The sequence below is a fragment of the Sorex araneus genome, chromosome 6 (assembly GCF_027595985.1).
Source record: "Sorex araneus isolate mSorAra2 chromosome 6, mSorAra2.pri, whole genome shotgun sequence".
NCBI classification, from domain to species: domain Eukaryota; kingdom Metazoa; phylum Chordata; class Mammalia; order Eulipotyphla; family Soricidae; genus Sorex; species Sorex araneus.
In genome coordinates, this window is record NC_073307.1 from 47,829,055 (window position 1) to 47,855,026 (window position 25,972).

Genomic DNA, 25,972 nt, shown 5'->3' on the forward strand with positions numbered 1-25,972 from the left:
ATGGGTCCCAAAACTATGGGAAATGACTAGACTGAGCTGGTCAGTGGAAGCCCAATTCTAAAGAGAGACTCGGCTCAGAACGCTCAGCGATGAGAAACACCCGGCCGCAGCCCTGGGGAGCTAAAATGGAAGCTAAAGCCCTTCGCCGAGCCAGTCTGACGGATTTAAGGGTGTCACTCGGGTCCCGCCGGGCCCGGGGGCGGGGGCGGGAGAAGCACAGCTCCGACCAATCGACGGCCCCGCCGCCCCGCGAGCTCCCGCCCCTTTCCCGTGCGGGGGCGGGGCCGGCGCCTCACATACGTACTACATTTCCCAGCGGGCCGCGCGGCGGGCCAACGAGCGGCCGGAAGTGGGGCGCGTGAGGTCTAAGGGCACGCGGGCCGCGGCGGGCGGGGACTGAAGGGGGCGTGCGGGCGAGCCGGCAGCCGGGGGGTCGCGGGTCGCGGGCATGGCCGAGGCCCGGAAGCGGCGTGAGCTGCTGCCGCTCATCTACCAGCATCTGCTGCAGGCCGGCTACGTGCGCGCGGCGCGGGAAGTGAAGGAGCAGAGCGGCCAGGTGAGCGCGCGGCCGCGTGCGAGGGCCGCGTGCGGCCAGGGGGGCCGGCCCACCCCGACGGCGGCGCCCCGCGGTGCTCGCGGCCACCCGCGGGGGCCTGGGGACGCGCACCCTCCCGCTCCGCCCTTGCCACTTCCAGTCCCCCCGGGCTTCAGTTTCCCCACGTGCCGGCGAGCGCACCCTGCCCTGCGCCCCAGCCGTGCCGCGGAGCTTTGTAGTTCCCGCGCCCTGCACCTCCACCTCCTTCCTGGTGGGGAGGCGCACCGAGGTGGGTTGGGTGGGGGGGGGGTCCTGCCGCGGGCCACGTGGCCCGGCGGGCGGGGGGCCGGCCCCGGGGTGCGAGGGACCTGGGGCCCGGTGCTTGAGTCGTACCGGAGAAACAGCTGCGCTCTCGGGGCCGACCCCAGATTGTTGGTCAGTTACTCGGGGTACCTGCCGGCAGTAAGAGTGGCCAGCACGCCCCCCACCCCCAGCTCTGAACAGCCCAGTAGGAAGGAGAAACGAAAGTCAGACACCAAAGGGACATCCACTGAACAGGCGACAGTGGCCGAGAGCCGCAGGGTTAAGAGGGTGAGCATGGCTGATGGCCTGCTCTGGGGGTCTCGCCTGCCCATTTGAGATCCGAGCAGAGGGCAGAGGTGCGGGTGCGTCGTGGTGGCCAGCTGTCTCCCCCAGGTGTCTCCGTGTGGAATACTGTGACACATGCCTCCCCTGGGGGTGCCCCCTGGAGCCCCATCCTTCAGGCACTTCGCGCATTGCCCCACGGGCAGTCTAGGGTCACTCTCAGACCTGGTCAGGTGTGTTTTCTTGGAGGTGTGCCCCTCGGTAGGAGGGAGGCTGGTGTTGGGAATGGAATAATTCCAAGGTTCAGACGTGCCAGATGACACACTCAAGCACGCCCAGCTCTCTCCCCGGCCCACTGTTTTCAATTGATGATGTGGCTACCCATCTGATTAGTTAGAATCCCCTAGGTTATCTCCAGGCGCTGAGCTGATCTTTGTTTTCAGGGCCTCGGGGAGGAACTGAGATGTTCTTTTTCCTTTTCCCGGCTAGCCTTGGACGCAGTTGCCCTTTTCCCAGTTGGCTTCGCACCCAAGGCGTGGAGCACAGGAGAGACTCCCAGTGTTCCCTGAACACTCACCTACGTAAAAGTGATCTGCCTTCATGGAGCATACATTCTAGTAGAAACAGATGATAAGTTTGGGGGCAGGATGGCTCCCCAGAGCGCTTGGGGGCACAGGGGTGCTGCCAGCAACACTTGGGGAACCCATATGGTGCTGGGGATCACACGTGCTGCCTCAAGGGCTATGCATGTGCCCCACCGTTGTGGATTACCTTCTGGGCGTGGCAAATCTATTTCACTCTTGTTGAATTTTTTTGAGCATGCCTTAGGGATCACACCCGGCAGGCTCAAGGGACCTGGTGGGTATTGGGGATCAAACCCAGGTGAGCCATTGCAGAGCAAGTGTCCTACCCAGTCTACTGTCTCTGCCACCCCCTGACAGTGAATGACATTATGTTAGATGATGGTAGGAGCTAGCAGGCAAGAGGCGTAAGGAGGGGCTGGAGCAATAGCACAGCAGGTAGGGCGTTTGCCCTGCATGCGTCAGACCCAGGTTCGATTCCCAGCATCCCATATGGTCCCCTGAGCATTGCCAGGGGTAATTCCTGAATACATAGCCAGGAGTAACCCCTGAGCATCACCAGGTGTGACCTCCCCCCCCCCCCCAAGAAAAAGAGGCATAAGGAATGGTCAGGCTTTTCTAAATAGGGGGCTCATAAAGCTCCTCTGGGACATTGACTGTTGGGCAGAGACCCGAAGGAAGTGAGGAGTTAACATAACTGAGAGCAGTCCAGGAGGAAGAATCGCACTGATAGGGTGGGAGGGGTGTCATGGGTGAAGCACCCTGGAGACATAGTTATCCCAGGTAATGGGAATCTGACTGCTGACGTCTTCGCACTGCTGTCTCCCTGTGCTGGCCTAGACTAGTGCTTAAACTTTTTCCGCTTGCTGGACTGGACAGGTAGCACGGAGGTAAGGCACTTACTTGCCTTGCAAACAGCTGACCCAGGCTCAATCCCCAGCATCTCATAATTCCTGAGTGCAGGACCAGGAGTAACCCCTGAGCACCTCCAGGTGTGGCCCAAATGAAAGAAAAGGGAAGAAAAAATTCTCCTGCTTACAACATCTTTTCGCCTGAGAAATTTTTACACTACCCCAGGGATGAAATAGGTATATAAGTCAGACATCTCAGTAATGAGGCAAGTGCTCTATTCTGGCCTCAGCTGCCAAGGCCTGAGTTTTCCCCCTGGATCCTTCTGCTCCTGCCAAGGGACTGACTGGTACCATTTTGTTCAGGCTGTTCCTGAGTGCACTGTGGCCATGCCACCTGGGTATCTTGGTGTCTGGGCTGTGGTTTGGATCGCCCTGGAGAGGCAGACTGGCCTGGCCTTCAAAGCGTTCTGAAAGGTCAGGGGCAGAAAAAGCCTGTGGTCTCCAGGCTCCAACAGGGCTGGGGGCTGGAGGAGAGCTGGCCTTGGGCGGGCCAGCCCAGTCTTCCCAAGGCCCCACTTAGCTGCCTGTTGTTTGCATGGGGTTTAGATGGATGTGCTTGCCGTGCCCCTCTCTGGAAGATTCGGTTGGTTCTGGCACGGCAAAAAGAGTCCCTCTCACCCACACGTATATCATGAGGTTGTGGAGAACTGGGTGCTCGGACGCTGCTTGCAGTGCATGGGGAGAGTTCATTGCTGTTCTCTCTTTCCTGCAGAAAAATCTCCTGGCTCAGCCCGTGACCCTTCTGGACATCTATACGCACTGGCAACAGTAAGTCAGCTGGGGCTGAGGGGTAAGAAGGGACACCCAGGCCATCAGCTTGGGAGCAGCCGTCAGTCCCTGTAGCATCCTCTCGGCACCGTGGTCCCTGCCACATGTATGGGTGTGTGGTGGGGGGAGAGGACAGTGAGCCCCCAGAATCAGTGGCTCCTGAGGCGGAAGCACTGTTGTATTCCTTTGACCAAATTTGAAGAGTGGGATGGCCAGAGGCTGCATTCCTGGGGTGCAGGGGTCTTTGGGGGTGAAACCAGAATTTAGATGGAAATGGAGAAGAATCCAGTCTACTCACAGGGGTCTGCCTTGCGTTGGATGTCCGCGGGGCCTCTGTGCAGATCTGAAAGGGAGCCTGAATCGGAGGGAAAGGTTTCAAAGGTGTGTTGAGCTTCATAGAACATGTGAAGCTTCAAGTAGTTTTCAAGGAAGAGGCAAGCAAGACTCCAAGGCAGCATTAACAGAAGACTAGTTTGAGAAAGAAGGGGGAGGAATTTCCATTCTCTGTGCCCTGGGCTGACCACACCTGGGGAGCAAAAGACCCTCGGGGTTGTCCCTTGAGGGCTGGTAGAGAATCCTGATGTGTCCGCCATGGAGAGAGGGGCCGTGAGGACAGAGCATGGGGGTCTGGTGTGGGACTGACCCGGGGTTACTCCCAGAAGACAGGCTTTGGGCTTCTGAACTCACGCATTTGGGGGCCACACCAGAGTGACCCCAAGTCAGGTAGACACAGTGGTATGCTGAGTTGCCCGTCTGCAGAGGTGTGTAAGCCCCAGCAGGAATGGCATGGAAGGTATCTCCGCATCTGGCACAGGACTGAGGGCGGCCCCCAGCCCTTTGCTTTCCGCCGCCGCTGAGGCCAACACGGGCTCAGGGCTTACTGTACACCGCACTCTGCTCTGCCTCTCCCTCCCTGAGGCGTCTGGACGTTCCTCCAAGCACTTCTTTGCCCCGAGAATTGCTTCCGTGAGCACTGAGTGCCCTTCCTTGCACTGCCCTTTCTCCACGTGAGGGCTGCTGGCCCTTGCCACCGAGCTCCGGCCCAGCAAGCAACTGTGTGTCCTTAAGCGGACCTGGCTTCCCTGGGTCTGTGCTTCATTTGTCAAATCTGATAGGAAATAAAGAGGTCAGCCTGACCATTTGGGGCAGTCCCAGTGTTCCCTGAGCACCTGCCACTAGTCAGACATAGCTCAGAACGTAGCCGGGGAGAACGCTGACCTCGGCGGGATAAATGAATCCAGGAAGACGGTGAGATGCAGATTGCCAGCAAGGCACCTCTGGGCCAGGGCGCCTGAGCAGCGTGTCCCATCCTGTCCCCAGTTCTGAGCAGAGTATGCAGGAGCCCCAGCCAGCCCCCGGCACCACATGCGGTTTCCCAAGCCCACCAGCAGTGCCCACTGAGGACCCAGCTAGGAATAGGCTCTGCCTCTTGCTCCAGCCATGGACCTCCAATCCCCCTCAAGGATGTGACACTTGAATGGGACGCAGCCTTCTGGGTGCTTACTCTGGCAGCAGCCCAGACTTCCCCCTTGCCCCTGGGTGAGTCACCGGGTGGCTCATTTACTGTGCCAGCATGCCCCTCCCCCCACCCCTCCCCCACCTACATTCTGGCAGGATGTAGGTAAATGAAGGGAGAGCTAAAATGCTCGAGGGAAGTGAAACTAGGGGGGCGGGGACAGTTATGGGGCGAACCTGACTGCGAGCTGATGTCTTGGAATGTTCGCAACCTGCCTGTTCTGAAGACTGACAGTCGTGCAAACATTCTGTGAGTGAGTGACACGCAGAAAACAGTGTGACTCTCCTGTTCTGGGGGGGGCAGGCGGTGGAGTGAGGCAAAGATGAGGGAGGTCTGTCTTTCCCTCCCTTGAGAGTGGTCCTTGTGGCCTGGTGGAGTTGCTAGCCCCCCTTCGCGCCCCCACGTCCCGCAGAACCTCGGAGGTGGGCCAGAAGCGCAAGGCCGAGGACGATGCCGCGCTGCAGGCCAAGAAGAAGCGCGTGTCAGACCCCGTCAGCAGCTCAGAGAGCTCCGAAGAGGAAGAGGAAGAGGCAGAGGCACCGAGAACCGGTGAGAGCCCTGCGTGCCGGGCTTGGCGTTCTGTGTCTCGGCCCGGGCCCCTGTCCTTTCCGGACAGGGCCTGGGATTGGCGTGTTCCAAGGGAAGACACCGCCTGTTTCTCCTTCAGTGAGCCCTGGGGACCTTTCAGGGGGAAGGTCAGGCAGGCCTCTCGTTTCTGTATTGATCCGTGGCTTTGGGAGGGCGGGGAGCAGGGAGTTGGGGTTCTGGGGGTGTCTGTGCTGCTTTTGGTGTTGGGGCCACACCCTGCAGTGTTCAGGGATCTCTCCTGGAGACGCTTGGAAGACCGTACTGGTACTGGACAGGACGTGGGTCGGTCACGTGCAGGGCAAGTGCCCTATCCGCTGTCCTGCCTCTGGGTGTGTGAACCCTTCTCTGCGCCTGGTGCTGGGTGAGCAGAAGCCCAGATGCGGGTGGTCTCAGTGGGGGTGCAGGATGTCACCCTGACGGTAGGGCCCAGAGCTTTGTCTCCATTCCCAGGTGATTCTGATGAAGATGGACAGGAATCCACATCCTCAGAGTCGCCAGGGAGGGGAGTTGTGACACAGCTGTGCTGGTCTGTGATGGTGCCAGAGTACGGGCTAGGCGGGCTCTCAGAGGAGGTCGTTTGTGTTTGCTGTTGGTATTTGAGCCACCCCTGGCAGTCAGTGCTCAAAGCCTATTCTGGATCTGTGTTCAAGGACCAGTCCTGGTGGGCCTCAGGGAAACATACATGGTGCTAGGAATTGAACCCCAGTTGACTGTGTATAGCAGTACTATCTCTCCCACCCAGAGTTTTTAATTTTTAAGTATACTTTTGATTGTAAAATACAAGATTCAGAAACTTGAGAGATAGCACGCAGCTAAGGCGTTTGCCTTGCTTGTGAGCAACCCGGGTCCAATGCCTGATCCCCACTGTGGCCGCCAAGCATTAATAGGAATGACCCCTGAGTGCAGACCCAGGAGTAAGCCTTGAGCACCACCAGGTGTGGCCCCAGAATAACAGAAAACCAACAATATAAATACAGGATTCGGAGCCAGGGAGCCGGCTCAGAGGACTAGAGATCATGCTTTGCATGCAAAGGCCCAGGTTTTCATCCCGGCATCACTCGGTGTAGTAGCACTCGGGGTGGCCCAAGAGCAAAGCAGATATACATAAATAAACACATTTATGAGATACAATTCATTATAGAGTATTATTACTGTATATTATGACCCTTGTATCACTTGTCATCCCGTTGATCTTTGATTTGTCGAGCAGGCGCCAGTAACGTCCATTTGTCCCTGTCGCGTGCTAGTGTAGCCCCATGGTATCTGCTCGATGTCATTATGACCCTTAAGCAAAGCAAATTCACGTGCACATGAGTTAGTATAGGTTATTACTACTTGCTGTGGCCCATAAGCAAAGCAAGTCTCTGTAATATATATGATTTATTTAGAGTATTCATTATATAACATTAAACCGTTTTGTTGTTTGGGGCAACACCTGGCGGTGCTCAGGGGTCACTCCTGACTCTGCACTCGGGAATTACTCTTGGTGCTCAAAGGACCATGTGGGATGGCCCCTGTCACATAAGATTTAGCAGACTATACTTCCATTGATTATTTTGAACAAGTTTTCAGAAGATAAATATTTGAGATCATACGGAATCTCTTTTACAATGTGCTTGATCTTTTAAAATGACAAAGGCAGGCCAGAGAGATAGCACAGGAAGCAAGGCCCCTGCCTGATTCAATCCTGCATGTGCTCCGCCTGAGCACAAAGACAGGAATAGGCCCTGAGCACTCCTAGCTGTGTCTCAAAGACAAAAGGTGCTTTTTTTGTTTATTTGTTTGTTTTGTTTTGTTTGGGACCGCACCTATGATTCTCGTGTTGCTCCTAGCTCTGCACTCAGGAATCACTCCTGACAGTGCTCAGGGGACCAGATAGGATGCTGGGGATTGAACTCAGGTTGGCCGCATGCAAGGCAAGTGCCTTTACCCATAGTATTATCTCTCCAGCTCCAAAACACATTCCTTTTTAACCAGGGGAAAGTGAGCGGTTTCAGAGTCTCCTGCCCTGCCTCCCTACCTCAAAGGGCATCTCCTGGTGGGCAGCCTTTATAATCCCTCCTTTTCATCTCCCTTACCCAGATGCCTGTTACTATTTAAAACAATTGTCAGGCTGGAGTAATTGGAGTATAGTGGGCAGCACGCTTGCTGCTGACCTGGGTTCGATCCCCAGCACCACATACGGCCTCCTGAGTCCAGCCAAGAGTGATCACTGAGCAGAGATTGGGAGCAAGCCCCAAGCAGCATCCCAACCCCCCCAAAAATATTGCTGGGCTGGGGCTGGAGCAATAGCACAGCGGGTAAAGCGTTTGCCTTGCACACGGCTGACCCCGGTTCGATTCCCAGCATCCCATATGGTCCCCTGAGCACCGCCACGTATATATGTATATATATATATATATATATATATATATATATATATATATTTTGCTGGGCTGGAGAGGTAGTACAAAAGGGGATTTTAATCCCCTTTTGTGCTTCTTTTGTGTCCTGCTGACCCCAGCATCATGGGACGTGGTGCAAAAACCAAAATCACATAAACCCAAGAAGTCTCCACAAACTGCAAAAAAAAATTACTGATTGGCTTCTTGATATTAATGAATATTTAAAGATACGATAATGGAATTTTAATTGCTCTTGAAATTGTCCTCACCGAGAAACAAGCTGAAATATTTGTGTGCAACATCACCCAATATTTAGCATTTCTGCAGAATAATGCTCCGTGGGAAGGTTGATGAGGGGACCATTGAAATCAGATTGATGATGGGTAGAGCAGGGGTTCCGTGTACTTCCTCTGTCTGTGTGAATGTATTCAGTGCTTTGCATAATGTTATAAAAAGAGATGGAGTTAAATGCCAGAAGAATTAGATCATGCCATTCATCCTGGCAGCCCTCTTTTTATTTAACAGCATACCTTAGGAGTTGTTCCTCTGAGCTCTTACGGGTTACAGCCCCATGAGTCTGTATATCATGGCGTCTGACTGCGTCCAGTTGGCCTGCCGTCAGCTGCCTCTCCACTAAGAGACCACCAGGACCTCTAGCAGACTGTCTGGCCACTGCCCAGGTCTGCAGGGGTGAGCTGAGCGCAGTAGCCTGTGTGAACTGCGCCCCCTGTAGTTGTGCAGTGTGCTATGGCAGTATGTGGCAGCACTGTGAGCAAGCAGGCCCTTTTTCTCGGGGGGCCTCGGTGTACCGTGCCTGCAGGAGCTGGGATCCAGCGGGATGCCGACTGTCTTGCTCCCGCTGGGTCTGGCTGGCCGTTCAGCCTTTGATCCGAGTGTCGTGCCCCGAGACTTCTGCCCCGGGGAAACTGACAGGTGAGCGGAAACCTGTTTGTTGGCCATCGGAAGGAGAAGCTCATCTGGCTCAGCCGGTGTGTTTCGTGTCTTGCAGCCCCAAGAGTATCACTGACCAACTCCTCAGCTGTGCGGACAGTTCTGCCTACAGACTTAAAAGAAAAGACCCCGGTGAGTAGCACGAAGCCTTCCAAGTGGCCGCCCGCAGTGTCCCAAGGGCCAGGCTGCTTAAACTTTCCCCACACCCTTTCCCCAAGGAAATTTTTATGACCCTGGCTATATAGGGGTTATTTTAAAATTAAATTTAAAAAAATTTAAATTTTAAATTAAATTTAAAAAATAATTTTTGATGCTTTTACAGTGCCCACCCACACAATAAGTGCTGGGCTGTCAGGGATTGTGCCCTCTGACGGGAGGGGACATTGTCCAGCTGGGAATCCAATCCCAGCTGACGTTGCCAGCTGTGTGCTCTGGGTGAGTCCCTGTACCTCTCTGGGGCCTGAGACCCGCTGGAATGGGCTGTTTCCTCCTTTGTTCCCACATTTGCCTGTTCACTCAACACGTCAAAACATGCAACAAGTCAAAACAGTAGGGAGGGGGCTGGAGTGATAGCACAGCGGGCAGGGTGTTTGCCTTGCACACAGCTAACCTGGGTTCAATTCCCAGCATCCCATATGGTCCCCCGAGCACTGCCAGAAGTAATTCCTGAATGCAGAACCAGGAGTAACCCCTGAGCATCGCCGGGTGTGACCCAAAAAGGAAAAAAAAAAATAGGGAGTAACACTCCTGTGGTTTTGAAATCTCTTGAAGCATCTTCAAGACTGCAAAGTGTTTAAAATGTGGGGAATGGGGCCGGATCGATAGTACAACAGGTATTGCATTTGCCTTGCATGTGGCTAACCTGAGTTCAATCCCTGGCATCCCATATGGACCCCCAAGCACCGCCAGGAGTAATTCCTGAGTGCAGAGCCAGGAGTAACCCCCGAGCATCTCCGGGTGTGACCCAAAAAGCAAAAAATAAAAAATGGGAAAAAAAGTGGGGAATGATTTGTGGTCATTGTAAAGGAAGGAGTGTGTCCTTGACACTGTCTGGGCAGCATCGAGAACGTGGGCAGTCATGGTGGACAGATAATACCCACAACAGATTGCTGCTTAGCGTCTACTGATTAACGATTACATTCAAGGCTTGTCCTTGGGACGGAGGCACCATTTTTTTTTTTTTTTGCCCCACTTTCCAAAGGAAGAAACAGATTTAGGACAGTGATGTGCCAAGACTCACAGTGGGGGAAGTGGTGGGGCTGGGGCGTGCCGTGGTCTGGCCTCGTTTGGACTGGGTTCCCGTCCCCCCCCACTGCCGTCCTCCCAGGCAAAGCCCAAAGCCAGCAAGATGGGAAACTCCACGGCCCTCCCCACGCCGGGGAAGATGGTGGCCCAGCTCCTCTCCGGGAAGTCCCCCAGGAAGTCTTCAGGGCCCTCAGCAGACGCCGTCTTGGTTTCAGAAACCGAGGAGGAGGGCAGCGTGCGAGCTGCTGGCACCCCCGGCCCGCCCGGTAAGGAATCCCCTTCAGGCTGAGAGGGCCGCCGGCCGCTGCTCTGGCAAGCTCAGAGACATTCTGGAGCCCAGAGAGCCGTCCCCATGCCATCGAGGGCCCTGCTCAGGCTTTCTCCTCTGCCTCTGGAGGGCTGGGCACAGAGCCCAGTGGGCTTTGCCAGGGGCCTGGTGGGCGGCATCTGGCCATTCCCTGGCCACTGCTTTCCAGATGGCTTCCCACTGCTTACCTCAGGTGGGACACTCAGCCGATGTCCAGGGCCCCCTCAGCCTCTCCTGTGGGCCCTGCGCGGCTTCATGGGACAGTTTCCTCCACCCGAGGTACGGGTGGGAAGTTCCTGCGACCCTCTCAGGGAACCCGCGGGGGGCTCCTGAAACTCAGCACCAGGTGCTGGGGTGGGTGCCAAGGGTGGCCCTCAGTGCCCTCCACATCCCCCCCTCCAGGAGTGACATCAGTGGGTCAAGCCAGCAGCTCCAGTGACGACACTTCCAGTTCCAGCGACGAGACAGACGTGGAGGTACTGGCCCCGGGCCCAGGACCTGCTCCCTGCATTCACTCGCCTGCAGGCCCCTATGCCGTGCGAGAGTCACTGCCCTGTCTGTGAGGCAGGGAAGGCTCCCTGGGAGAGGTGGCACTGGAGCTGGGCATTGTCACACGGGGGTTCACAGGAAGGCAGGTGGGGACCTGGTGTTCAGGCCGAAGAGATACATGAGGACTGGAGTGATTGTACAGCGGGTAGGGCATTTGCCATTCATGTGACCAGCTGAGTTTGATCCCGGCATTCCATATGGTCCCTGAGCACCACTAGGAGTAATTCTTTTTAAAAAAACAGTAACAAGTCTCACAGTGGAGACGTTACTGGTGCCCACTCGAGCAAATCGATGAACAACGGGATATCAGTGACAGTGAGTGAATTTTTTTTTTCATTGAATGACCATAAGATACAGTTACAAAGTTTTCATGATTGACTCAGTTATACAATGATCGAACACCCATTACCAGGAGTAATTCTGAGTGCAGAAACAGGGGTAACCCCTGAACATCACCAGGTGTGACCCCCATACACACACACACACACATACCCCAGATACCTAAGCAAAGGCCAGGATGTGGTTGGGCGTGGTTGAAGGAGGAAGAGGTGAAGTTGGGGTCCCAGGCTCGATGGTGAAGTCCCTTGGCACTTCCTCAGTAGACCCTCCGGACTGTCGGTCTGTGGCCTTGTCTCCTCTGGGCTGTGCCGGTGCAGAGCCCAAGTGGATGGGACCTTCGGCTGCTCTCGAGGTGCTGGTTACTTGGAAGGGGGTGTCAGAGCCTTTTGGGTAGCGCGGGTGGCATGGGCAGAAGGGAGCTCAGGAGGGTGGTACTCAGAAGAGCAAGTTCTCCTGGGAGGGCCTGGCCTGGGCAGGGCCGAGCAGAGACCCCACCCACCAGGGGGCCTTCAGGAGGGGTGCTGGCCTTGATGGGGAGGAAGGTGTGGGGGCAGAGGGACAGAGGGGCTTGGCCAGCGAAGGCCACCGTCTCACACGCCGTATTGCTAGCCGTGGGCACGAGCAGCTTCAGGTCCCCGGGCTCCCAGATCCCGGCAAGGGGGCATAGTTCATCCTGGCTCGGGAGCAGACCCAGATCCCGGAGAATGGGGGGTGGTGACAGCAGTGGAGGCCAAGCCGTGCTGAGCTGGGACCCTTCCCGGTCGCCGTCCCAGGCCCAGGAGGAAAGTCCTTACAGTGGTTGAGAGCGGCCGCCCCGAGTGGGCACAGATGCTGAGCGCTGCCCATTTGGCCTCCCAGCGTCTGTCCTTCTGGGTTGTTTGGGTTTGGGAGCCGTACCTGTCATGCTGGGGCCCTCTCCTGCGGGCGCTTGGGGCCCTCGAAGGTGCTGGGGGTGGAATCCAAGCCGGCTGCATTCCGTTCAGCCCCTCCTCCTCCTTTGGGAAGGGTGTGAAGGCAGTGTCTGGGGGTCAGTCGGTGATGCCGAGACAGCTTGAGGAAGCCGTGGCCCCCGGGCCCTCTGGGAAAGGCTCCCTCCTTCCCTCATCCCTGTTTCTTGCCCCAGGTGAAGCCCTCAGTGAAGGCTGCCCAGGTCAGAGCTTGCCCAGCACCTGCCAAGGAGTCTCCAGGGAAAAAGGCAGCCCCCGCCCCTGGGAAGACAGCTGTGACACCCCCGGCCCAGCTGACCATGGTCAACAGGGCCGTGAAGCAAGAAGTGGACTCTGAGAGCACCGAGGGGTCTGAGAGTGAGGAGGAGGGGGCCCTCGTGGCAGCTCCCAGCCAGGTGAGGCCCAGAGGCGCCCCCAGAAAGAACCCTTGGAGACACTGTATCAAGACACCCCATAACCCGTGCAGGAAGCCCCCCGGGAGGCCACGAAAGGCCCTGGGCTGGAGCGTGCCGAAGCTGCTCTCTGAACAGCTGCTCCACGGGTGCCCCTGGCGGGACCTGCGCCCCAGCCTCTGCCCTCGCGGGTAGCTGCCCTCGTCCCGGGGAAGCCGGGGCTTCAGTCGCCTACTCCCCTGGCAGCTTGCTTAGGGACAGGAGTCCTCTCCCCTCCCACGCCTGGGCCTGCCGCCCAAGGAAGGGCCGAGGAGAGGAGCGTGAGACAGGCTGGCGGCAGGGCAGGTGGGCAGAGTCTCACTCAGGTGGTTGGTCATGCCAGAGCCAGGAAGGTGGGGAGGGCGTAGACGTGCCAGGCTCAGGGGCCGTCCAGGAGAGACGCGGAAATACAGGCCCGGGGCAGGAGGGGGACGAGTGGGAAGGGAACCACACGTCCCGGTCCCCTCCCGAGAGTGAGGCAGAAGCAAGTGTCACAGCGTCCTTGGTGGCTGCTCCCCCCGTGTAATGTAGCAGCCGTCGTTAGGGGCCCGGAGAGGGCGTCGGTGGCGTGCTCCGTCCTACTTGTTGGTTCAGAGGTTGGAATCATGGTGGCAGGGAGCGGAGGATGGGGGTGGGGCAGTGTGACCCGACGGGTGAGTGGCTGGGCCTGAGAGTGGGGGTGAGCAGAGAAGGGGGTCTTGGCGCCCATCCCAGCCCTGGGCCCCGTCCTGAAGCTTCTGCAGGGGTGAGGGAAGGACACATCCCCGCTGCCTTCCCAGGGGAAGGGCCGGCAGCCCTCGGAGAAACCCGGCCAGGCCCGAGGCGCCCCGGGAGCGACGCCTGCCAAGGGGACGCCGGGAAAAGGAGTCGTGTCGGCAGCCCCTGGGAAGGCCGCGTCCGCCACCCCCCGGGCCCAGCCCGGGAGGCCACAGGAGGACTCAGAGACCAGCAGCAGCGAGGAGTCGGACAGCGAGGAGGAGGCTCCGGCCACCACGACCCCAGCTCAGGTGAACCCCGCTGCCCCAGGCAGGCATCGGGTCTGCTCACAGCCCGGCCCCCGTGGGCCCCCTCACAGCCGTGCCCGGGGATCTCCCCACCCCACAGGGCCCCCTGGGAAGGGAGCCCACGCTGCCACCCCCAGGGCTCCCTCCCTGACTACTTCTCTCATTCCAGGCAAAGCCCTCAGGGAAGCCCACCCAGGTCAGAGCTGCCTCAGCCCTCACCACGCCGTCTCCTCGGAAAGGGGCCCCTCCTGTACCCACAAGCAGGGCGGGGCCTGCAGCCAGCCAGTCCCGGGAGGAGGAGGAGGAAGAGGAGGACAGCAGCGGGGAGGAGCCTCCCCACAGGCCGGCTTCGGCCAGAGCAGCCCCGGCCCAGGTGAGGCGCGGGTGGTGCGGGCGTGGTGGCCCTGGGCCCTACTCCCTGCCGGTCCCCATGCCCGGGCTCCTTATTTCCTCCCAGGCCAAGTCCTTGGGGAAGAGTCCCCAGAGCAAAGCAGCCCCAGCCCGGGGCCCCAGCATGGGCCCCCCAGGGAAGGGAGCTGCCCCCTCCACCTCGGCAGCCCCGGCCGGGACACGCCAGGACGTCTCCGAGAGCAGCAGCAGCAGCAGCAGCAGTGACGAGTCGGACAGTGATGAGGAGGCGCCCCCCTCCGGGCCCCCAGCCCAGGTGAGCCCCTGGGCCGTGGCCTTCCGGGGCTCTGTCCTGACCCCATGTGTCCTGACACAGGGCAAGTCCTTGGTGACAACCCCTCTGGTCCGATTTGCCCAGTGCCCCACCAAGGGGCCCCCGCAGACTCTGGAACGGCGGCCGCTGCCCGCCGCCAGCCCACGCGAGGCCTTGTGCCTGGCCCCGAGGGGGGCTGTGGGGTACCACTCCCAGGACCCTCCTCCAGCTTCTGGCTGTGTCCCCTTCAGGTGAAAGCAGCTCTGAAGACACCTCTGACCCAGGTGTCTCCGAGGAAGGGCACCCCCGTTCCCCCTGTGCCCGCCAAGGCCACCACTGCACGGGCAGGCACACTGGCCTCTCCTGCTCTGGCCAGGGTCCCCCAGAAGCCAGAGGACTCTTCAAGCAGCGAGGAGTCCGAGAGCGAAGAGGAGATGGCGGCGGCCGTGGGCCAGGTGAGACCAAGGAACGGCTCTTGGGGTGCGGGCAGGGCCTCCCTGGGCTCTCGCTACAGACACGTGTCTCCTCCTGGCCTTTCCAGCCACAAGCTCTGAGGAAAAGCCTCCCTGTGAGAGCTGCCTTGACGCCCACCAAGGCGCCCTCGGGACAGGGGACCACCTCCACACTTCCTCAGAAGGCCGGGCCTGTGGCGGCCCCGACCAGAGTGGAGGTGCCCGAAGACTCGACGAGCAGTGAGGACTCGGACAGTGACGAGGCCGTCAGGACTCCAGCCCAGGTGAGGGCTCTGCCCACTGCCCCACTGATGCTGGGGGGCGGGGGGCAGGGGGCGGGCTCTCACCCCCAGATCTACAGAAGTCTTCGGGGCGCCTCTGCTCAGCCTCCCTCCACACGCAGGCTCTTCTCGGCACACTCTCGGGGGCATCCTGAGGTGACCTGTGCGGCCCACGAGCTCTGCTCTCCCTCATTGTCGGGTGTTCTGGAGGCCCCCTGCAGGCCGACTGCAGACCGTGGAAGGTCTAGAGAGTGTGTGGAGGGGGGGAAGGGGTGGGCTAGGTGAAGCTTTGCAGGCAGAGGAGCCGGCCTGCGGCAGGGTGAGGGGTGGTGTGGGTGTGGCTCAGGTAGCATCCCGGGGGCATTCTTACAAGTGACAGAAGCCAGGCGCTGGAGAGAGCGCTCGCCCAGCATACAGCCTGATCCCACCCCTGGCTTCCCCCAGTGCTCCCCTGAGCCCACCAAGACTGATCCCAGAGCACAGCGCCAGGAGTAAGGCCTGAGCAGCTGGGCGTGGCCCAGAAACAAAAAGGTGCTAAGCCCAGGGGCCTGTGCACTGGCTGTGAACTGGAATCCTCTGGAAGGCCTCACCTGTTGCACAGCAAGCTCCCCACCCTCACCCTGCCAGGTATCAGCCCTCCCGCCTGAGGGAAGCTGCACCCTGCTCTCACCCACCCACTGTTTATTATTTTTATTTTTCAATTACCACCCAGAGATTAGTCATTCCTCTCACCCGTCTCAATGCTCACATTTCTTTTCATGTTTTGTTTTGTTTTGGGGCCACAGCCTGTGGTTCCCCGGGATCACTCCTGGCCCTGTGCTCTGGGATCACTCCCGGAGGGGCTCAGGGGCTGTACGGGGTGCTGGGTGTTGACCCAGGGCCAGCCGTGAGCTGGGCAGACGCCCTCCCCCAGCACCGGCTCTCCGGCCCCAGCACCCCTTCCTGCAGATTGCTCCCCTCTTCTTGCTGTCTGTGATGCCGGTGGTGGGTTTGGTCTCGTTCTGGACTGGCTCCTCGCAAGCCGCACCCGCCCCTCAGCACTGCGCCCGAGCCTGCGGGCACCGTGAGCTTCCTGCGAGGCGAGGCCGGCCCTTCGAGGAGCTGTTTGGTGAATCTCAGCTCGGCCCTGCAGGGCCAGAGAGGGAGCACAGCAGGTCAGCACTTGCCTCGCATGCAGCTGGCCCATGTGGTCTCCTGAGCACTGCCAGGAGTAATAGCTGAGTGCAGAGCCCGGAGTAGCCTCTGACCATAACCAGTTGTAACCCAAAGAACAACCTTACTCAGTCCCCCACAGTGCACTCTGGGTCCATCGTTTCTCTCAACGTGAAAAGTAAAGCCACATTTCTCTGTAGGGACCCGAGACCTTAGATCCCTGCCAGAGACAGTGCCCCGATGGAGGGGTCTGAGGCTGAGACGGGGGCGGTAATAGTCGTGTGGTGACCGGCTCTTTCCTTGCCTTCATCGGAGGGAATGGGTAACGCCCATAGCTTTGCTGAGACACGGGACTAGGTGAGGGGTACCATGTCCTCTCACTCAGAATAAAATGTGCTCAGCCTGGCCAGAGTCTCTAACCACACAGATACCCACCCAGCTCAAAGGAAAGCATCCGTTTGGGATTTGAGATCCCAGAGCAAAGATTATGGGGAGAGGGGGAGTCACATCACACCGTGCTCATGGGGCTACTCCTGGCATAGTGCTCAAGGGTCATTCCTGGCCCTGCTGTGGGACTCTATGGTTGATGGCACGGAATCAAACCCAGGCCTGATATGCAAATTCTGTGTCATCTCTTTGAGCCATCTCTACCTGCCCTTTATTTATTTATGGTTTGGGTTCTGGGCTACAGCCAATGGTGCTCAGGCCTTGCTCATGGTTTTGTGCTCAGGGATCCTGGAAGTGCTCCATAGATGGAATGTGTGGTCATTCCTGTGCAGTGCTGCCCAATCCTGGTACTGCCTTACAGCCCTTGAGACCTTTTTTTTTTTTTCTTGCTTTTTGGGTCACACCCGGCAATGCACAGGGGTTACTCCTAGTTCACTCAGGAATTACTCCTGAAGGTGCTCAGGGGACCATATGGGATATAGGGAATTGAACCCGGGTCGGCCACATGCAAGGCAAACACCCTGCTGTGCTCACTCCAGCCCCCCTTAAGACAAATTTAAAGAGCGTCAAAGACTTAAGCATCAAAGATGTTTCTGGAAGACCATGTTCCAGAGAAGCAGAAGCAGCTGATCGAGGGTTCAAATGCCCGTGGCTGGAAGGGTGCGCAACGCTCAGTATTCGAACAACTGGAAAACTGATGGGGCGGCTCCTGCATCTGACCACTGGTTGCATGTTGAACTTACATCCTGTGATTTTTATCATATCTGCCTACCAGTCAGAGTAGCTTAGGATTTTCTAGATAAATACCAGGTTACCAGTAAACTCAGCCTTTTCCCCTCTCTATTCAGAGTAACATTGTTTCCTTGCCTGTTTGCAATAGTGTTGCCTGGCGGTGGAGAGGGGAACATCCTTGCAGTGTTTCTGGCATCTGATGTTGTAGGGGCAAAGTGTGTGTCCTTTGGGTGAATTGTGATGTCAGCCACTCGTGTTCCGGGTGGACAGAACTGCCTTCTAGATTGTTGAGAGTTCTGAGCAAGAACGGGAGTTGGAGTTTGGGTTTGGGTTTGGGTGGGCCACACCTCACTGTGCTCAGGCTGCTGCTGGCTCCCGGTCAGGGACCATTCTCCAAGCAGTGCCGGGGGACGAGCTGGACCCAGCCACACCGCCACGCAGGAACTGTTCACCCCGGTACTGTCTCTCCAGCCGAGAAGGTAGATTGTCAGTAGATGCTTTTTCTCTGTGAAACTGATCTGTGTTTTTTTACCCTTTTTGTTCTATTAATGTTCGTATATTTGTTTTTAGGATAAATTCCACTTAGTTGTGGTGGATACTCCTTTCTGTTGCTGGGTTTAGTTTGCTCTCTGAGTAAGGATATGTATGTCTTCTTTATTTGTGAGAAATTGGTCTGTAGTTTCCCTCTGGTGTCTGTTTCACCAGGTGTCAGGCTGTCAGCAGCTTTATAAGATGAGCTGAGAATGGCTGGAGCGATAGCACAGTAGGTAGGGTGTTCACCTTGCACACGGCCTACCCGGGTTCGATCTCCGGCATCCCATATGGTCCCCCAAGCACCACCAGGAGTAATTCCTGAGTGCAGAGCCAGGAGTAACCCCTGAGCATCGCTGGGTGTGACCCAAAAAGAAAAAAAAAATAAGAGAGCTGAGTTGTTTTTGCTCCTCTTTTTTCTGAAAGAGTTTGTGTTGCTGATATTTTTGTTTGTTTGTTTGTTTGTTTGTTTGGGAGCCACACCCAGTAATGCTCAGTGCTTACTCCTGACTCTGCTTAGGGATCACTCCTGGCTGGACTCGAGACCCTTTGTGGATCAAACCTAGGTTGGCCATGTACAAGGCCAGCACCCTGCCCTCTGTAGCCCTCTGTACTATCGCTCCAGACCCAGTATTATTTATTCACTGTATCACTGTCATCCAGTTGTTCGTCATACTCAAGTAGCCACCTGTAACATCTCTATTACACTCAGCCCTGAGATTTTAGCAGCCTCTCCTTACTCGTCTTTCCCAACGATTGGAGGCTCTTTCAGGGTCGGGAATGAGACCTGTCATTACAGTTTTTGGCATATCGAATACAGGTAGCTTGCCAGGCTCTGCCGTGCAGGTGGGATACTCTCGGTAGCTTGCCAGGCTCTCCGAGAGGTATGTACATATCTGTTACTGTATTTGGGATATGGATACGACACGGGGAGCTTGCCAGGCTCTCCCAAGGGGGCAATAGACTCTTGGTAGCTTGTCAAGATCTTTCCAGGAGTTTGGTTTTATAAGTCTCTGGATGTTGGCCATTGATGGGATTATGGGGGTGGGGGGTCAGTTTCTGGGTGTTACTGCCTAGCTACTGGAAAATGGGGGATCTGGGTGGAAGAGGCCCAGTCCCAATCCAAGCAGCATTGGAGATCTTGGCACTGGGTCCCACACACCTAGGTTCCTCCACTGGCTGCCCCATGTGTGAGGCTCATCCAAATAAGTGGAGAGTGGCCCTGAGCATGACCATGACTAGATTATTATTTTTTATTTATTTATTTATTTATTTGCTTTTTGGGTCACACTTGGCTATGCACTCAGGAATTTCTCCTGGCAGTGGTCAGGGGAGACCATATGGGATGCTGGGAATCGAACCCGGGTCGCCGTGTGCAAGGCAAATACCCTACCCACTGTACTATCGCTCCAGCCCCTATTTATTATTTGTTTATTTATTAACAGAACTCAAAGCATGCGGACATCTGTACCTGAAATTTTTTTATGTGGGAAAAGATATTTGAGTACTAAATTTCTTTTCTTAATACAGGGCTATTCAGGGTTTGTTTGGTTTTTTTTTTTTTTAGTTCATTTATATTTTGCATCATTTGATAATTCTTTGTATAATCACAATTTGTGCTGAGAAACTTGGCCGATTTTTTTTAATCACATTTGTTGGCATTCTCTTTTTCCGCTTCATCCTTTCAATTTCTGTAGGTCTGTAGTAGTGGTTAACTTAAGAATTTCCTAGTTTATTTGTATCTTTTCTGATTTTTGGCCATATAGTTAAAGATCTATAAATTTTATTGCTCTTTCCCAGAAATAACTCCCAGTTTTATTGATATTTTTCTCTCTCATCTGTTTCTCTTTCATTTATTTCCACTGTGATCTTTATTATTCTTTCCTCTACTTTGAATTTGATTTGCTCTTCTTTTTTTAGTTTCTGTAGGAGGAATCTTGAATCTTTAATTTTTTTATTTAAGCATCAGAATGTACGCGTATAATACTAAGTGAAAGTATTTTATGAACCTCATGTAATAACCTCATCCCATGAATTTTGAAACGTTATGTTTTCATTTTTCGTTGAACCATGGAATATTTTTTTTTTTTATTGAATCACCAAGTGGAGGGTTACAAAGTTCTCAGGATTATGTCAGTTATACAATATTCGAACACCCTTCCCTTCACCAGTGCCCATCTTCCATCACCAACCCCCCCAGTATATCTGCCGCCCCCTCCCACCTCCCTAGTCCCCACCCTTGTGCGTGATAAGTTTCACTTCATTTACGCTTATCTCGATTACATTCCATGTTTCAACACACAACTCACTACCGTTGCTGGGGTTTCCCCCCAAAAAGAAAAAGACAGTCCTATTGCCAATGAGGCATTTGATAGTTCTCCATTGCTAAGAATATAGAGATATTAAGTCCTGCTGTTTGTTACATAACTTTTCTTTTTCCCCCTTGCCCCGCGCCACCGAGTTCACGCCTGTTTAGTAATCGCCACGCTGTCTGACAAAGGGAAAAAAACCGAAGAGGATGATTAAAACCATGGAATATTTTAAAACAAGCTTATCTCCAAATATCTGAGATGGTTTGATACAGCATTTTCCAACCGTTTTATACTAGTGGGTTTCGGGGGTTTGCTTTGGGGTCCATACCCAGCAGTACTCGGGCTTACTCTTGGCTCTGAGGCCAGGGGTGACCCTGGTTGGGCTCACGGGACCGTATGCAGTGTCGGGGGCTGAGCCCAGTCAGCCACGTGCAAGGCAAGCACCTTTCCTCCTGCACTGTCTCCCCAGTCACTGGACAGTGGTTTGCAGCACTTCTGCCAGTGATTGAAGACCACTGATTTTGTTTCTGCTGTTGGCTCCTGACTTAGTTGTGCTCTGGTGGAAACTGTATTTTGTATGGCTTCATACCTTTGACATTGTGACACTTCCTCTGCCAACATAGACTTGGCATTTTTCATTTGTATCTTTTGTTCTGCTTCTTTGGGCATACCCTGCAGTGCTCAGGGCATGCTCCTGGCAGGCCTTGGGGGACTCTATGTCGTGCTGGGGATTGAACCCGGGTCAGCCACGTGCAAGGCACGCCCCCTCTGTTCTCTCTCTCTCGCCCCTAGTTTGTTTACCGTGTGCAGAGATGTACTGTGGGTGCCCTGGGTGCTGTCTGAGCACCCGGCCTTTGGTGCGGTGCGTAGCTGCAGGCGCTGCTCTGTGCTTGTGTGGCCTCAGTGGCAGCCTCGCTCCGTCTCCTCCTCTCTCTCGCGCTCTCACCTTCCTTAGTCGGCCGGTGCTGCCAGGCTTTGCCAGTCACTTTGCCGGTTCCTGTGTGCCTGGTAAGGTTAGGGGACGTGCAGAAGGCCTCCAGAGGTGGCCCGGTCTTGGTCTGCCCCCATCTGCCGTACTTGGCCCCCACTGCGTCGGGCCTCGCTTGCTTCTTAGTGGCCATGGAGCAGGAGCCCACATGGGGCTGCATAACGTCTTTGTGATTTATTATCCGTAAATGTTTGCTCTGTATACCCGTTTTTCATACTTACATACACACAGTCATGGACGTAAAAATTTCTTGGGTAAAAAAGGAGGCCACAAGGGGCCAGAGTGATAGTACAGCGGGTAGGGCACTTGTGTTGCACGGGAGCAACCGGGTTCAATCCTCGGCGTCCCATATGGTCCACCATACATTGCCAGGAGTGATTCCCGAGTGCAGAGCCAAGAATAACCCCTGAGCATCACCGAGTGTGACCCAAAAAGCCAAGAAAGAGGTCACAAATGGAAAAAGTCTCAGAAACTCTGTTATAACCCAAGAAGGCTGCTTGAGCTCCAGGTGTCACCTCAGCCTTCCCGTGAGCAAAGGGAGAAGACACGTGTTTCATGTGTCAGAGCGTCCAACGTCCATTTAGGTTGAGTCGATGAAATGTGATGTACAGCCACCTGGTTGACAGGCATCAGTGCATCTCTAGGCTGTGTTAGACGGAACACTCGGTCCCTGTTTCGTCTTCACAGGACCCGTCTGCCTGGGCCTCTCTCCCCTTCCCCTGCCCGGGGAGTGCGTGGAGGGGGTCTGACTTGAGACCTGCTCTCTCTCAGAGCTGCTCTGCTGTGCCCCTCTCAGCCCTCCCGTCCTTGCCACCCTTTCCTCTCCAGGTGCCAGCGAAGACCCTGCAGACTAAACCCACCCCCACCCCGGCTTCTCCCAGAGCAGCTCTGCCTAAAGGGGCAGCCGCTTCCGGAAAAGTGGCCCCTGCAGCTGCTGCAGCCAAGCAGGGGTCCCCGGCTAAGGCAAGTGGGACGGAAGCTACGGGCTGGCCTGGGAGGAAGCGCCCCCAGTGCCCCCCACCCGCCCGGGCAAGGCAGGAGCGGCTGCCGGGCGCTTCACCTCCCTGCTTGCCTCGCAGGCCAAGCTCCCCGCCAGATCCCCAGCTGTGGGCAAAGGGGCGGCCGGGGCAGCACAGGCCCGGTCAGCGCCCACTGGAGCCGAGGAGGACTCGGACAGCAGTGAGGAGGACTCGGACAGCAGCGAGGGGGCGCCGCCTGCTCAGGTGAGGCCCGGGGCCGAGGCAGAGGGCGCGTGCTGTCCTCCCTGCCTCTGGCCCTGAGGGTCTTTGTGTCTCCCCAGGCCAAGGCCCCAGGGCTGAACTCCCAGGTCCGAGCTGCCCCCAGCCCCGCCAAGGGTTCTCCCAGGAAAGGGGCCCGCCCCGCCCCTCCGGGGACGCCAGGCCCCACAGCCCCCTCTGCGGGGAGGCGCCAGGACGCCGAGTGCAGCAGCAGCAGCAGCAGCAGCACAGAGTCGGACAGCGAGGAGGACGCGCCGGCGCCAGGGAGTACCACGCGGGTGAGCCTCCCAGGGCACTGCCAGGGGCCAGGCAGGGAAGGAGGAGGAGGTCAGACACCTGATGTCCAGACAGCTCGGGAGGGCCAGGGAGGTCACCAGATCCAGAGGTGTCAGTTCTCAGAGGTGTGGCCTTGGGCGGCCTGGGGACGCCGGAGGGCATCTGCTCCCCCCTCCCCACCCCCGGGTCCTTAGCCACAGCCCTGCCCCTGCAGGGAGAGCCCACCAGCTCGGGCGGCCCTGGGCGTGCGGGCATGTGCCCGCAGAGAGCAGGCGGCCGCTCGCCTGCTCCTGCGGAAGTCGGGGTGGCAGTGCTCACGCCCGGCTCTCAGGAGCAGCCCCTCGGGAGTGGCTGGGGCAGTGGCAGCTTGGCTAAGGCCCTGCCCTTCTGGGGGGTCTTGTGGACACGCCTCTCCGGGTGGCCTGCTCTTTGGTGTCCTGCGGGAGCCTCCAGCCCCCTCTCATCTCCTAGTTTCTTTTGGGGGCCACCCCAGGCAGCACCCCAGGCTCAGGAGTTCCTGCACGGTGCCGGGTCAAACTGAGGTCATGTGAGGCGAGAAGAGCCTTAGCCCTGAATGCTCCAGCCCCTCCTGTGATTTCTTCCCGAGTAAACTGTGACGCCAGTTCCTCGGCCTGGCCTCGGCTCTGGTGCCACGAGCAGCCCAGCCATCTGTCCTGCTGCTAGAGGAGGGTGACGGCCAGTTCTCTGTCCCCTGTGCGGCTCCCACCGCACCTTCATTCTTGCTTTGCTGGCAGCCCGGGAAACAGCTGCCGCCTGCTTTTTCTGTGTCAGCGCCAGCAGTGACCCGTGTCCTGCGCCCGTGTCCTGAGTTGCTGTCCCGTCACCCCAGTGCTGGGCCTGAGCCCCCAGGATTTAGAGTCTCCTCCCTCGCAGCTGAGGGCGCCCCCAGCTGTGCCGGCCGGCAGCAGGGCGTCTGCCCTCAGCTAACCTTCCCCCCCCCCGCCTGCTTGCCCCCGCAGAAGGAGAGCAACTCCAAAGCCTCCGGAAGGAAGGCCCCGGCCGCCACGCCCCAGAAGAAGCCCGAGGGGTCCCTGGAGAGCAGTGAGGTAGGCCGGGCCTTCTGGCTGAGGGCCTCACAGGTCAGCGAGGGGCCTTCCCCAGGGGACAGCACTAGCCCACACGGCGGCCCTGCACTGAGCTGCAGTGCTGGGGGCAGAGCACGGGCAGGGCCCGGGCATCCGCCATCCCCCGGGGGCGCCCCGGCCCCGTGAGCTGGTGTAACTTATCCGAACTGCATGGGCTGCTGGGACGTCAGGGAAGGGCCCATGTGGGGGCTGGGGCCCTTCTGGGCACCCTGGGCCCATCAGCGCTGCCCGGGGCTGCTGCACTGCCGAGTGAGCCCCGAGCCTGTCCACCAGAGAGCACTGCCCTTCTTCATCTTGCCCCAAGCTTCTGGAAGCTTCTTCCAGGCCCCTCAGAGATGCTGGAAGCCTGCAGGCTCCAAACCTCATGCCAGCCGCCCCTCCCCCCAGCACAGGGGCGGCCCCTGCACCCCCATTCCTCATCCTCACCACAGCCCCGAGGGCGGCCCGTCCTACTGGTCCCATTTTAAGGAGGCAGGAACGAGGCCCCCTTGGCTGACGGCAGTGAGAGGATGGGAGTGTTGGACAGGGGTGTGGCCAGGCCACTGCCTCGACCCCGCCGTCCATTGGAGGCGGCCCGTGGGGTCCAAGCGTTCCGGGCTCTCGGCCTGGGGCCGCCTGCTCGTGGAGGAGCTAAACAGCTGGGAGGGAAGGGGCCGCCTCGCCCTACTGCGCGGGGGCGGACTAACACAATTAAAACGAACATCGTGCTTAAACTGAACCATCTAATTGGTACGTTAGTCCTGAAGGTTCTCGAGTCCCTGTTAAAAAAGAAAGGGGAGAGCAGTCACCAGTTTGTGCTTTTCCCCTGGAGGACTCGGGCAAGACGGCCGGGACGCGGGGAGCGGCAGCCTCCTCCGGTTCTGAGCAGGGGAGCTGGGCTCCGCGTCCCCAGCCCACTGATCACCGTGACTGTCCTCATTATGCGCTCTTCAGGCTTGCGATTGACAGTTTGGCTGTTCTCATCGTTAGCCCGTCAGTGGGGGAGGGCTGGGTGCCCGGCGCGGTGGAGGCGGAGGGAAGCCTCCTGGACCCTGGTCTCCGCACCGTGGGCATGGGCCCCCTCCCCCCTTGTTGCTCTCAGGGCGGGGGTGGGGTGGCCCAGGAGACGCACCCTGTCCCTCTAGAGAAAGGGACACTCCAGTGCTCCGATGAGTGAGGCCTCGTGCTTGCTCCTCAGAGCTCCAGGCTGACCCCAGCCTTCCCCCACAGCAGCCTCCCGGCCCCAGGGGGAGGGGCCTGGTTCGGGGTCCGCCCTGCGGAGCCCTTGCAAAGCGCTGACCCTTGGATCCGCCCGCTGAGCTGCCCCGCAGGTCGGGAGTGGCTGTGCTGGTGTCAGGCCTCCCCTGGGCGTCCCTGTGTCCCATCCGGTCCCTCTTGCCCAGCACCCCCAGGGAGACACTGCTGTCTGCTCCCCAGCCTTTGACCCTGTGTGCTAGGCTGCTAGAGGCCCTTGGGAGAAGCCCAGGCCGGGGTTACCAGGTGCCTTCCAACAGGTGGGGCCTGAGGTGCGCAGCAACCCGCCCGCCAGTGAGGTCCTGGCAGAGAGGACCACCTCTGGGCTCTCCCCCCGGACAGTGTGGCCCACCTCTGCACATCAGGGCCCAGCCTCAGGGGGTCCCTGTGCACTGCTCCCCCACAGCCCAGAGGCCGTGGGCAGCCGTGGGCAGGGAACAGGCTGGGGGCGGCTTGAGCTGCTGAGCTGCTTTTAACATCCCAGACGCTATTGTTTGCCTCAGTGGGTTCTTTGCCTCTCTCCGTCCCCGACAATCTGTTCCCCTGTCTTCGCACATATATATAGATCCCCTCTCCCACTCTGCATCCTTCTCTGTTTCTGCATGTGGGAAGGAAGGCTATGCAAGTGGCAGCTCCGAGCAGCCGCGGGGGAGGCGGCTTAGCAGGGCGACGAGTCCCCTGCGCCCGGCGGGCCCCTCACCACTTAGTTTGTCCCTGTGCCTCGCTGGCACCCTGCGCCAGGCCGGAGTCCGGCCGGTGAGACAGTCGGGTGCTGTTGGAGAGGCTGGCCTGAGCGGTGTGGGGGTGGGCTCATGGGTGCTGCAGGCCCCACTGCGCGGGTCCTCGGTCCCCAGTTCCTGCTTGCCCTTCCCGTGGCGCCACCCCTGCCCAAAAACCAGCTGCCAGGCCCCTGACGGCCCAG

General features: G+C 57.8%; 1 protein-coding gene across 4 annotated transcripts in view; it reads left to right on the plus strand.

Annotated features, from left to right (window-relative positions):
• Nucleotides 1-375: 375 nt before the first annotated feature.
• The window catches only part of TCOF1 (treacle ribosome biogenesis factor 1), a 34,423-nt gene continuing 8,826 nt past the window's right edge, over nt 376-25,972 (plus strand). For 3 of the 4 annotated variants that reach the window (XM_055142852.1, XM_055142853.1, XM_055142854.1), the window contains exons 1-16: nt 376-556; nt 3,325-3,380; nt 5,309-5,445; nt 8,878-8,951; nt 10,147-10,330; nt 10,774-10,847; nt 12,383-12,601; nt 13,417-13,644; nt 13,811-14,014; nt 14,099-14,305; nt 14,554-14,757; nt 14,844-15,038; nt 22,026-22,160; nt 22,277-22,420; nt 22,498-22,713; nt 23,692-23,778. In XM_055142852.1, coding sequence (XP_054998827.1) covers nt 449-556; nt 3,325-3,380; nt 5,309-5,445; nt 8,878-8,951; nt 10,147-10,330; nt 10,774-10,847; nt 12,383-12,601; nt 13,417-13,644; nt 13,811-14,014; nt 14,099-14,305; nt 14,554-14,757; nt 14,844-15,038; nt 22,026-22,160; nt 22,277-22,420; nt 22,498-22,713; nt 23,692-23,778 — 2,472 coding nt within the window. In that variant the 5' untranslated portion in view covers nt 376-448. The remainder of the gene's footprint in view (nt 557-3,324; nt 3,381-5,308; nt 5,446-8,877; nt 8,952-10,146; nt 10,331-10,773; nt 10,848-12,382; nt 12,602-13,416; nt 13,645-13,810; nt 14,015-14,098; nt 14,306-14,553; nt 14,758-14,843; nt 15,039-22,025; nt 22,161-22,276; nt 22,421-22,497; nt 22,714-23,691; nt 23,779-25,972) is intronic. The other variant, XM_055142855.1, reaches the window with a different exon arrangement.